The 12,322-nt window shown below is 58.9% G+C and overlaps 1 protein-coding gene across 11 annotated transcripts in view; it reads right to left on the bottom strand.

The window, feature by feature from the left end:
* The window catches only part of HDAC4 (histone deacetylase 4), a 288,194-nt gene that overhangs the window by 131,717 nt on the left and 144,155 nt on the right, over window positions 1-12,322 (bottom strand). For all 11 annotated transcript variants that reach the window (XM_055401686.2, XM_088835054.1, XM_055401687.2 and 8 more), the window contains one exon: window positions 9,996-10,067. In XM_055401686.2, the coding sequence (XP_055257661.1) occupies window positions 9,996-10,067 (72 nt within the window). The remainder of the gene's footprint in view (window positions 1-9,995; window positions 10,068-12,322) is intronic.

The raw sequence follows: 12,322 nt of genomic DNA, 5'->3' as shown, positions 1-12,322 counted from the left end.
GGAGAGACCACCTGGAGAGGGGCATGGCTACCCACCCTAGCATTCTTGCCTGGAGAATCCCCTGGACAGAGGCGGCTGGCAGGTCACAGTCCACGGGGTCGCAGAGGTGACTGACACTTAATGCATGCATAGGGACGCGGCGGAAGTGACCGAGCCTCTGCAGCGACCAGCACAGGTCGTGGCTGAAAGGCTGGCAGGCTGACAAAGTACCCGTTACCATGGTTACCGCCACCCCTACCAGCAGCGGTGCCAGTGCAGGGATGCCAAGCCCTCATGAGGGCGGTGGGCAGCCTGATCCGTGGCGTGGAGCCCCTGGCTGGGAGAGCGCTGCCCCGCGAGCACCTCTGGGGCGGAACGCTGCCCGCTGGACGACACCACAGATGTCATCCAGGACACAGGCGGCACGCGGGGTCCCTCCTGCACAGACGTCACATCCACTCAGGCACCATGCAGCCACTCCAGGTCCCCAGCCCCCTTCCAGCGGGGGCTCTGAGAGCCCCTTTCCAGCATGCCCGTGTCCCACCCCGGTCCTCATGGGCCCCCGTGGGCAGCCCCCCAAAGCTCCCATCTCGGTCCCCGGCAGCTCCACCCTCCCAACGTGCAGAGCCGAGACCATGGGGCCGCCGTGAACTCCTCCTTGGCATCAATCCTGGCCCGCTTGCCCCTCAGTGAGCCCCTGCTTCCACATGCGGGGCAGCTTCAGCCTGCCCACTGCGTCCACACCAGCTCCCTGCCCCTGCCCTCAGTGTAAGCTCCACAAATAACACGGATCTCGGCTTTACTCATAAATACACGTGTGGGTGCTGACGGACACCTGGGAAGCACGATCACTGTGGAGGAGGGGGTGGGACCGAAGCCCGCCCCGACGTTGAGCCTTTCCAGACCCCGTTATTGAAACCCGCAGAGACCCTTCCCCACGAGAGTTCCCCCGTCCTTCCTTGCTTCTTCTCCACAGCACTGGTGACCTTCTAGCATCTGCTCATGTTCTATATCATCTACCGTCACCAAGTAGGATTTAACGACCGTATTTAGAATCCTGCATGTGACAGCTAGAGAATACAACTTTTCTAAAGCACATACTGAAGAGTCATAAACACTGACCATAAAGCAACTCTCAAACAAATTCAGAGGCTTGGTAATCTCTACCCATAATATTAGAAATCAATAACAAAAAGATGACTCGAAAAACTCTATACCTCCAGATGAAAAACACTAGTAAATGTGTCATTTTCCTCAAAGAAAAAAGAAGCATCAAACAAAGTTTCCAGAGGCTACAAATTAGCTACTATCAACTAGAACTTGAATCCTACAAATGGGAATTTACCAAAGCACCTGCATTTGTCTCCAGAGAGAGCTCCATAACCGACCTCAAGAAGAAGAATGGCCACAAAGTAAACGGGCTAAAAGATGTTCAGCCTAAGAGTTTGGAGCAAGAATATCCACATTAACCGCAGCCCACACCCGCCACCAAAAGCAGAAATAAGAACAGGAATGAAGGGAGGAGAAAAATTATATACAGGTATCACTAGAGGCAGAAGCTGGTTCTTTGACAGATGAGAAACCAGACAAAGCCAGACCAGATGGACAGGTGCCCTGGCTCCCACAACACCAGCTCTGCATGCGCCCTGACCCGCCGGAAACACTTGGTGGGGGGGGCAGGGGGCGGATTCAGGGGGAGACCGGGCCAGCAGGATGCCATGGGCACCCCTCAGCAGGCCTCCCGGGCTGGACACACGGGGTGCTCGGGGGCACCCGTGGGACTGAAAGGCATGCCCCCCTTCCCCTAGGGCTCCTGACTCTGCTCCCCGTCCGCTCCCACCTCGCACGGCCACCCAAGGTCACCAGTCAGACCCGGGCCCCACTGCAGTGCCTGGGAGTCCGCCTGCCAGGGACGCGGGGCCCGGGGTGTGGGTCCGCGGCTGCGGGACGGTGCGAATCGCTGTGCGGCTTCTTCTTGAAGGACAGCACTCTGCCCTCCTAGGGGACAAGGCTGAGAAGTCACAGCATCCTAAGTGTGAGTGCTTTCCCAACGGACGACAACTGACGTGGACGAGAGCTAACCTTGGCAGAGCATGCTCCTTTAGACGCACGTAAGGGACTCACAGACTCTGGACACAACCCACTCATACCCTGCAGCCCCAAGAAGAGAACAGAAAAGCTACTTAAATAAAAAGAGACGAAAAGACGAAAAGCGCTCGACCCGCCAATGACGTGCGTACCCCGCTTTCCTGGCATCAGGCATGCGTCCAGCGCACAAACAGAACCAAGTCCTGAGCTGGAAAATCACCGTGTCTCCCGCCTAATAACCACTTTCAGATACACCACAAGGACACTAAGGCTTCAGGCTACAGTTTCTGTATCAGCACAGACTGTAGGGTCACGGCGGCCGGCGCCCCATTTGTTCCTGTAAGATGGACAGCCAGCCAGTGGCCCACCTCCCTGCTCTGGGCTCGAGTGGACGAGCAGCCTCTTCCGCTTCAGGGGCACCTGGGGCGCGAGGCCCTGCCCGCCCGCCTCCGGGGCCCGCTTCGCTGAACCGGGCCCCTCAGCAGGCTCTTTCTAAGGCGTCTATGGCAACAACCACAATACAAACTTAATGGGGTGGGACAGCTGGTGATAAACATAAATAAGCCAAACAATCCAATTTCCACCCAGGATAGAGGAGGCCTTTATCTTCCTCCCTCCAGCACTGAGGCCACTGAAAGGACACAGCTGGGAGCCAGGCCGCCGCCAGGCAGGGCAGAGCGGGTCTGGAGGGGCGGCTGTGGGGGGTGCGGGAGGACAGCGTGAGCAGCCAGGCCGGGACGGGGCACCCAGGGGCACGGAATGGGGTGGTTAAAGATGGCAAATGGAACACTCCTCCAGAGCCCACTAAAGTGTGTGTGCGTTAAAAAAAAAAAAATCACCTACACAATTGCAGATCAAAGGCAAACCAGAGAGAACAGGGTCCTAGGAGAAGACACACGCATGAACAAGGGGCGCCCGCTGGACCAGGTACAAGAGACTGAACCAAAGCTCGGGGGCTCAGGAGGGCACTGAGCGCCCCCCAGACCCCTCCGCACCCCAGACCCCTCCGCACCCCACACAGCGGCGGACCTGCAGACTCCTCTTCCTGGGGGGCGAGGGTGCTGCGGGGACGGCACTACCCACTGGACGTGGGCGGCCTGGGCCCGCCTCCCAGCCCCACGGAGGACAGGCCTGAGCAGGGCAGGGGGCCCTGGCCGCCAGCACCCCCGGAGGGTCCCCGGTCTCGAGGTGCCCTGCCCTAAAGGGGAGCATAGAGGCCAGGAAAGCCCTCATCACGGAAGGCAGACCCAGACAGACAGACGACAGGACCCTGCAGGGAACCTGCTGCCCAAGGAGAAGGGAACCAGCCAGCAGGGCCGTCCCAGAGAGAAGGGCGGCGATCAGAGGCTAAGACCGTGCACTCCCAGGGCAGGGGCCCGGCTCGGCCCCTGGTCAGGAACCAGATCCACCTGCCACGACGACGACCTGGTGCAGCCAGATAAATAAATGCTTTTAAAAACAGAGAGAGAAGGGTGGCCCCACTGCCCGGATGTCCCTCAGGGAGGAAGCTGACCTCAGCAGACAAGGGGGCCGGGCCTCAGTATCGGGAGGGAAAGCGCTCCCCAAAGCCATCAGAGCAGCGCCGGGTTTGGCGAGACCTGAGTGAAAGTGCCTGGGAAACACAAGGAGAAAGGAGACAGCAGGGAAGGGACAGGCGAAGGGTCCCAGCAGCAGCGGCAGAGCCGGGCGCGCTCCCTTCTCTGCAGACCCAGCCGGGTCCGCTTGGAACCGAGGGACCCGTAAAAGCCCCAACGGTGCAGGCAGCGCAGCAGCTGCGACTCTGCCCCCAAGCGCGTGCAGCTGCAGGAATGCTCCATCCGGGGCCCCGGGGACGGACTGTCAAGGCCAAAGGCAGCAAGTAAGGGCGGGAGGCGGGGCTGGATTTAGGTCCGGAGGCAGAAACGCCAACACATGCCTGTCTCTCCTCTGGAGACGCCATCCACGGCGCAAAACCCACGGCTTTCTCCCGAGAAGAACCACCAGGGGAGGCATCCACTTCCTCGCCTGTAAATCCCACCACACGGTGTTCCTCCAAGGCAGGGGCGAGGCCTCCGGCGGGAGCAGCCGGCACTGAGCCCCTAGTCCCTCCTCTCTCGGGAGCTCAGTCCCCAGGCAGGGGCGGCTCCGGGGAGCAACCCCTTGGCCCGAGCGCTGAGGGCGGCCTGGCTGCTGGTGGCTGAGCTGCGGTGGTTCTCGTGGCTGCAGCTCAACGCCAGACCTGCACCTGCGCTGCCGTCGGCAGGGAGGCCCGGACCTCCCAGTGGATCTGTGGCAACCCGAGTCCCCTCTCTGTGGGCAGACCCGTGCGCCAGGCTCGGCATTAAAGACAGCTATGTGGGCATGAAACATTCAGGAGGTCTGTGCTCAGTGCAGCAGACAGCAGGCGTGCCTCGGACGTGATTCCAAGAAAAAGCCCGAGCAGGTGCGAAGCCTCGTCCTCAACATAACTCTGAGCGCTTTGTCATTAAGCTTCTCTACACCGGCTGGTTTTGCTTCATTTTAAACAGCTGTCCTGGGGGACGGGGGCATCATTAAGGCCTCTGGGCTGGTTGCGGGGGGCCGCAGTCATGCTGGAGGAAGCAGCAGAGCTGGGTGGGGGGCACTGGGATGGGCCAGTGAGCCGGGGGTCAGCGAACAGAGAAGGATGGGAAGCACTGTGGGGCCCTCCCGGGCCCCCGCTTTCTGGGCCCCCGATGCTCTGCCAGACTGAGAGAGGATGTGCCGGTGGCCTCAGGGAGGCAGGCAGATCCCGTCACCTGGGCCCCAGGTGTTGCATTAACAGTAGCTCAACTGAGCCACTATGGCTTCCCTGGTGGCTCAGATGGTAAACAGTCTGCCTGCAATGCCAGAGACCCGGGTTCGATCCCTGGGTCGGAAAGATCCCCTGGAGAATAGACTGGCAACCGACCCCAGAACTCCAGTATTCTTGCCTGGGAAACCCCATGGATGGAAGAGCCTGGCAGGCTACAGTCCATGGGGTTGCAAAGACTCGGCGGCTAACACAAGTGGGCCCAGCCCTGACCCTGCACTGACTTCCTTACCACAGAGCCCAGAGGGGGAGGGCAGGGGTGGAGCCTCAGGAACCGGGAGGAGCAGGAGAAGAAACGGGACAAAAAGACAGCCTGGTGTGTGCCACGTGAGAGGCCGTGAGCAGAGGAGACAGTCCCCTGGCCCGTGCAGAACAGGGACGAGCAGCGTCAGGACGGGCCCAGGACGAGGAAGCCCAAGTCCGCTGTCCCTTCCGGCGCTGAGCAGGTGGCAGTCGGGGGACCCCCGAAGCTGGCCACCAGGCCTTCACTGAGCACCATCCCAACCCCAGGAGCCCAGCCTTACGGGAAGAGCACACAAAGGAGGGGCCGGAGGGAAGTGTGATCGGCGAGGCTTTGCTGCGGGGGATTACGAGACGAATAGCTTCCCGCGCCGGAGGGCCGCGCCAGCTGCTTTCCCCAGGCCATGTGGTCCTCAGCTCGGCACTCGCCGGAGCAAACCGACAACAAGAATGGCAAGACGTACCCGGGAGGCATCCTGAGTTCCGGCCAGCCTCAAGTGGTCCCCGCTCCAAAACCTGAGGAGGGTCAAGCAATTCAGTAACCCTTGGACGGCGTGGTGGTCAGACGCTCGGGAAGATTTGGGAATCTGCAGCTCGAGCCAGACCTTACTTTTTCAAAACGAGTTTGGGGAAGTTCTCCAGAGTTTCGGCAGTGTCTAAGTTTCCATAATTCTCTTTTAAAAAATGACACCCTTGTTACACAGCCTTGAAAGGAAAGCTCAGGAACTCTGATGGAAACGCACATTTACGGTGATGGCAGCGGTGCCCACAGCGACGCTCCTGTGTGGTCAGCACCTCGTCCTAGCAGCTGGGCTGGCCTAGAGGTCCCTGACCTTCTCTGAGAGACGGCCCCTACAGAGCAGAAATGGGTCCCTGCCCCATCACGGACCTGCCGGCTGACCCTGGGGAAACCACCTTTCCCCTCGCCTCCGCTGGGGAGCAGGCAGTGAGGGCTCAGGGCCCTTGGCAGCCACCACAGTGGGAGCCCAGACAAGCCTCTCGTGGGCCCCCAGGGCTGCTTCCTCCACGTTGCTCCCAGGAACAGGGGCTTCTCCTCCAACCCCTGTACCCATCCAGGTGCTGAGCATCTCCACGGTCCGGCTCCCAGGGAGCGTGCCTGCTGGGTCTGCAGCCAGCACCCCACACACTCACGAGGCCTCTTTTCCAGACTAAACATACGCTGCTTTTATAATCAGGAAAAAAGTATGCTACTTTCAAAAAAAAAAAATGAAAGTTATTCAGGAATGGAGGACCAAAGTGCTTGTCTAGTCCCCTGGCACAGCGGGCACGCAAGCTCTCTGCCAGGGCCCAGCTCTCGCCTCCTCCTCCGTCCTCAAGTCCCATATCTCCCCCCCACATACTCTGAGCTTCCTGGGAGCCCGCAGGGTGCCTGCCACTCTGCCTGCATCCCAAGTCCCCACCCAGGAAGGAAAAGACAAAACCCCTGGGGAAGGATGAGGTGGTGACATTCTACTTCATCCAAAAAATGAGGAAATATGATATTAACACAGATCCCTGGGTTGGGAAGATCCCCTGGAGGAGGGCATGGCTACCCACTCCAGTATTCTTGCCTGGAGAATCCCACGGACAGAGGCGCTTAGAGGGCTACAGTCCACGGGGCTGCAAAAGAGTTGGACACAACTGAGCATGCACACACACACATACACCCACCCACACCCACCCCCCAGAACAACAGTGGTGGAGGAGCTGATATGACCCAGTGGCAGGCAAACGGCTCTATGTTTCCTCTCTTTTATAATATTCACAACTAAAAACTTTAAAACAAAACAAAAAAAAATGCAAAAAGAAGGAAAGGCTTGTTAGCATATAAAAAGTTAAGGGGGAAGGTGGAGAAATCAGAAAAGACCCCAAAACAAACAGCATTTTAGCTCGTGCCTTCTACAATACAAACTTTTCTAGTGAGAGAGATTCTTGTAGGAATAATCTCAAGTCTTGAGTCAAGATGGCCCACAGACAGAAGGGATGAACGGTGCTTTTTTATTTGAAGTAAGACTTCACAAGGACTTTGTTTAAAGAAAACCATTGTCAGAAAGGCTGTCGCGAGGGCTGCCTTTCACAGCCGGGAACAGACGAGAAATGCACAAGCTGGAGTGGGGAGGGCCACGTGCGCACTTGCCCACTTGCAGTAAAGGGCGTACAGTCACAGGAACAAGTTCCCACAGTGCCTGCTGGAGTAATTCCTGCAAATTATACAGTTTGTTTTCACATCGCCGAGTGTCAAAAGAGTACTTTAAACTCGACCGTAAGGAAAACGTGCGACGGCAAACTGGAATTGACATAAAAACACACCTGAAAACGTTTCTACTCCCGTATCATAAAAACGTGGCTCTAGGACGTTCCTGGTGGGCCAGTGGTTAAGAATCTGCCTGCCCATGCACGGGACGCAGGCTCGATCCCTTGGTCCTCGAGGATTCCACGTGTCACGGGGCAACCAAGCCTGTGAGCCCCAACTACCTAGCCTGTGTGCTGCAACTACTGAGCCCGCGTGCCTAGAGCCTGTGCTCTGCAAGAAGCCCCCGCAATGAGAAGTCTATGCCCCCTGACTGGAGGAGACCCTGCTCACTGCAGCGAAGACCCAGTGCAGCCAAAAATTCATAAATATTCTATTTAAACGCAGCTTGACAGAAACTGTCAATGCAGATTTTCAAATTATTATATAGGCTGAGATTCGTATTCTTTGTTGAACGTATTGTACAGTGCTTATGTAAATGGTGAGTGTGTGCTCGGTCGTGTCGCGACTCTTTGGGACCCCATGGCCTGCAGCCCACCAGGCTCCTCTGTGCAGGGGATCCTCCGGGCACGAATACTGGAGTGGGTTGCCATCTCCTTCTCCAGTACAGTGCTCAGAATGACCAAAAACATAGTCTTAAAGAATGCGCTTCGCTTCAGTAGCTTCTAAGGCGGAGCGCACGGCAAAGACTCTGTGGCCAGCAGGCAGCCCCCCGGCACGCCCCTCCGCCTGCAGGCTGGTGCTCACGGGCACCTCTTGTCCGGGTTTTAGAGCCACGCTGCACATGCTGACCCGCAGGGTCACCAGTAAGCGCAGCGTCATCCTCTGACTCTCACCAGCAGAATCTGGAGGTGCAGGGCTACCAGCTCCCGTGTCCTGGGCCCCCTCCCCGACATGCCATCTCTGAAGTGTGGGGCTTCCCCGAAAGAGAGAGAAGGGGGGAGCAGACCACAAGGGCTGTGCTGGGATCAGAGCACAGCCCCGTCCACGCCATCCCCAGCGTCTGGCCGCCGGACGTTTACCCAGGGACCACCAGGAACAGACACAGGCTTGGTCTCTGAGAATCCTGCAGAGAAGACATGATTACCCCGTCCAGGACTGAAACCAAGACACTAGGCGGCTTGCTTGAAGCCACCCAGTCCGTGGGTCACCAGGATTCCAGGCCCCCTGCCCCACACCCCCATCCAGAACTGTGGTCCAAGTTCGTACACGGAGCTGGGAGGCCCGCACGGAGTCTCCACCAGCAGGATGTGCTCCTCAAGCTCAAGTGAGGTGAACGGGAAGCCACCCACTTTCTGGCTCACTTGGGAACCACCTTTTCACCGTCTATCAAGCTACTGAAACCCCCTCCACCCACACCTGGGCAAGCACCAGGAAACTGCCTGGAGAGGCCTGAGCTACATAAGGACTCGAGGTTCAAACCAAAGCCGCCCTGACCAGATGGACTCAGGGAAGGGGAAAGCAGCCCTCTGAATCTGCAGGGCTCAGACAGGACAGAGGAGCATTGCCAGCTGCTAGTTTCAGACCCCCCACCCCCCGGCATCCTGGGTGAATAAGTAAGCCTGCTGGACAGGTGGAGCCACCCCAGGGCCGCGGCACCTTCGAGGAGCACCGCAGACAGACAACCCGAGCTGCGTGTCTGGGGAGACGCCAGAGACGGCGCTTGGCAGGCCTCCGAGAGTCGCTAGCAAAGGAGTCTCTCCCTTTTGATGCTTCCAGCATAGCCTCGACTTCTTTAAAGCTGGGTGGGGGAGGTGTGGCCACAGGCGGGGTTGCTGGGGGCCAGGGCAGAGGCGGGGGTCCGTGTGCCCCTCCTCGTCCCAGCCGCCCTGCCCACACAGACGGCGGGCACGGTGGGCACAGGCAGGCTGGTGTCCAGGAGGTGCCAAGGAGCGCAAACCACAGAGAGGGGGCCTTGCCCTCAGCACACGGCCAGGCCAGGCTTGGCAGTGCTGACCTCAAAACGCTGACAGTGTATACACCCACCCCAGGCCTTCACGGGGCCTGTTTTATTCTCAGTAAGGCCGAGGGGTCCGAGAGGAACGGAACCAGTCTCTGTGCTGAAATCCTGGAGGGCACCAGATGGAGGGGAAGCAGTTTACAAGGAGGAGAAAGAAGAGCTTCCACAGCCGTGTCGATTAGGAAACACTGCCCAGGGCACGGCATGAAGAAACAGCATACGTGGAATGAGAAATTCTGAAGCACAGCCGACGCTTCTGCTAGTTACAGAAGGAAAGCTGCTTCAAGAAACATCAGTGACAGCTTCTCCCAGGAGCTTGGGGCCCTGGACCCAGTGAGACCTGCCCCACGGTGTCCCCAGCTCAAGTGAGGGCTCCTCCCTTTGAGGCCTGGAGTTAGACCCCAAATGAGCAGTCCTCGCCTTTGGGAAGAACACACCCTGTCGGAGCTCAGGACAGAGAACCCGGAATTCTCTGCTGCTTAAGTAGCATTAAGTTGCGCCCATTTCATATCCAAAACCATCGCCCTATTTTACCCCAGGAAAGAGCACCCGACCTCCTTGGACCTGAGACCCCACCCCTTTCTCTCCACACCCCCCCCAGGACAGTGGAGCCCAGACACCCCTTTGGGGACGCCCAGTGTCCAGCAGGGCTGGGGGAGTGGACTCACCGGTGCTGGGCATGTGGTTCACGCGGGCAGGGTTGAGCAGCTCCACCGGCTGGTCTCGGCCAGAAAGTCCATCTGGAGGACAGAGAAAGCATTTGGCTTCAGAAACTGCTCGTGATTCAGTGAAAGTATTTCACACGCGGAGTATGCAAGGAGCACTTCCTTGCAGACTTCCTTGCAGACAATGGAAATGCAGGTGTCCTTCTCACTTTTAAAGGAGACGGGTTCTGTTTTGATTTGGGGAATGAGAAAATGAAAAGACCCTGTGCACAACAACCCAGCCAGCTCGCATCTCCAGTAGAGCAAACACCACTTTCTGGCCTGTGGGCATCTGGCTGAGCGGTGGTGGGTTCCTTCTGTTCGACAGTCAGCTGATGGCCACGGAGCGTTTCTGGAGCGACCGCAAGCAATAGGACATACACACAGAAGAGCTGCTCGCCGCCTTTCCAGACCCAGCCCAGGGCCCGTCGAGAGCACCCAGGCTGCTCCCGCTCTCGGGACACGCAGGGGAACCAAGACTTGCAAACCCGCTCCCGGGAGAGCCCTGGGCCAGGCTCCTAGAGCCGAAGGGACCGTTTCCTGTAGGTAGTCCTTTCCGGGCTCCTACAGCAGAAGGGAACATTTCTTATGGGTTTACCTTTCGATTGTGTTCTGACCGCAAAGATGGCAGAACCGGAGCCACATCTGCCGTTCACTCGGCACAGGCTGCCATTAGACCACGTTCTCTCACAGACCAGAAGGAAACGCTGGGAAGATTTCCAGGCATCACACTTGGGATGTAAACTTAGCTTCAACAAGGGGTTGAAGGCCCACGGTAACAAAGGCATCATCCCAGACACTGGCGTGTGGTCACACTCGCCTCTGACTTTCGGGGGAAATCACTGGTTTCCCAGGGCAGCCATCGGCTCCCTCAGGCCAGCTTACAAACTGGGACAAAGCAAGTAAGGGAAGAACAGGTCTGCCGACGTTATACTAAAGCCCTGCCTGTCACCCCAAATGGACATCACCTCGCGGCCTTCGAGTGCATTATTCCATGACCCTGGTGTGTCTCTGCAGACGGTCAAAATCCAAGAACAAACAGCATGACCCCAAGGAGACCCCGCAGAGTCTCCCGAGTCCTGCAGACCCTCCCGAGGAAGCAGGGAGGGCTCTGCGGCGGCGTGGGCCTGGAGCTCTCCGCTCAGAGAGTGACGGACCCCGCACACAAGGTGGTGTTCGGCCTGCCCGCCCAGCTCAGGGAAGGGAACCTGGGCTCCGTTCTCAGGCTGCGCCAGCTTGTGCCCCACATGCTGCAAATCCAAGCCCCAGGCGGACATCCTCCCAGCCCTGCTGAGTGAAGTCAGGCAGGAAACCTTCTGGGAAGACTATCCCGCCTCGGTGTGAGGGTGGAGGAGGCGTCCTGCCTCTCGGGAGGCATCTCCACGTGAAACCCTTGGAAGGCAGACTCCGCAGAGGGGCCCTCGGGAGCTGGAGCCCAGCTCCAACGCCTGCAGCGTGGAGCTGGGGAGCCGGGAGAGCCCGCGGTGCCGGGCACATGGCCCACCTCTCCCCACTCCTCCAGAGACCACCCCGTCAGCCAGATGCCACCAGCAGAGTCTGCGCTCCTCACTCGGAAAGGGGGATCTCAGGGGCCCAGACGTGAGAGGTCTCCTTGCAGAAGGCAGCAGACGGGACAGCAGGGGCAGGACTGGGCACAGGCAGATGAGGCCACGGGGAGGACACACATGCGCCAGGCCTCCCCTCCCTGCCCCTGAGCCCCCCGAAGTGCCTGCTGATGCTCCGGAAGCCTGAGGTTGCCAGTCCAGGCTGTGCGGCCCTGCGTACCCAAGAAGGACTCTAACGGCACAGGGGGAAGACCCAGGCTGAGAACACGGAGGTGAGCCGGGCCCCCTCAAGCCCCTGGGGGATTCAGACCCGAACACAGAGGGAAGATGCGCCGGGTCCACGGATGGGGCAGCGGGGCCCCGAGCGGGCGGGCGAGCTCAGCAAGCACTTGACTGTGACAGGCACCGAAGTCGGCCCCGGGGACGACACCCCGTGTCACGTCGATGGCCAGAGCCGGCGACGCGTACCCCCGAGGGCCTCGCAAATCCAGGTCCCGGTCTAAGGGCTCACAAAACAAAGCTGTTCAATTCAGCCCAGTCGCTCCGTCATGTCCGACTCTTTGTGACCCCATGAACCGCAGCACGCCAGGCTCTCCTGTCCATCACCAACTCCTGGAGTTCACTCAAACTCATGTCCATCGAGTCGGCGATGCCATCCAGCCGTCTCATTCTCTGTCGTCCCTTTCTCCTCCCACCTTCGATCTTTCCCAGCATCAGGGTCTTTCT

This window comes from Moschus berezovskii, chromosome 4, assembly GCF_049115385.1.
Source record: "Moschus berezovskii isolate FMDL1 chromosome 4, NW_MosBer_1.0, whole genome shotgun sequence".
NCBI lineage: Eukaryota > Metazoa > Chordata > Mammalia > Artiodactyla > Moschidae > Moschus > Moschus berezovskii.
The sequence above is the reverse complement of the archived record's forward strand: the minus strand, read 5'-3'. Positions and strand labels throughout refer to the sequence as shown.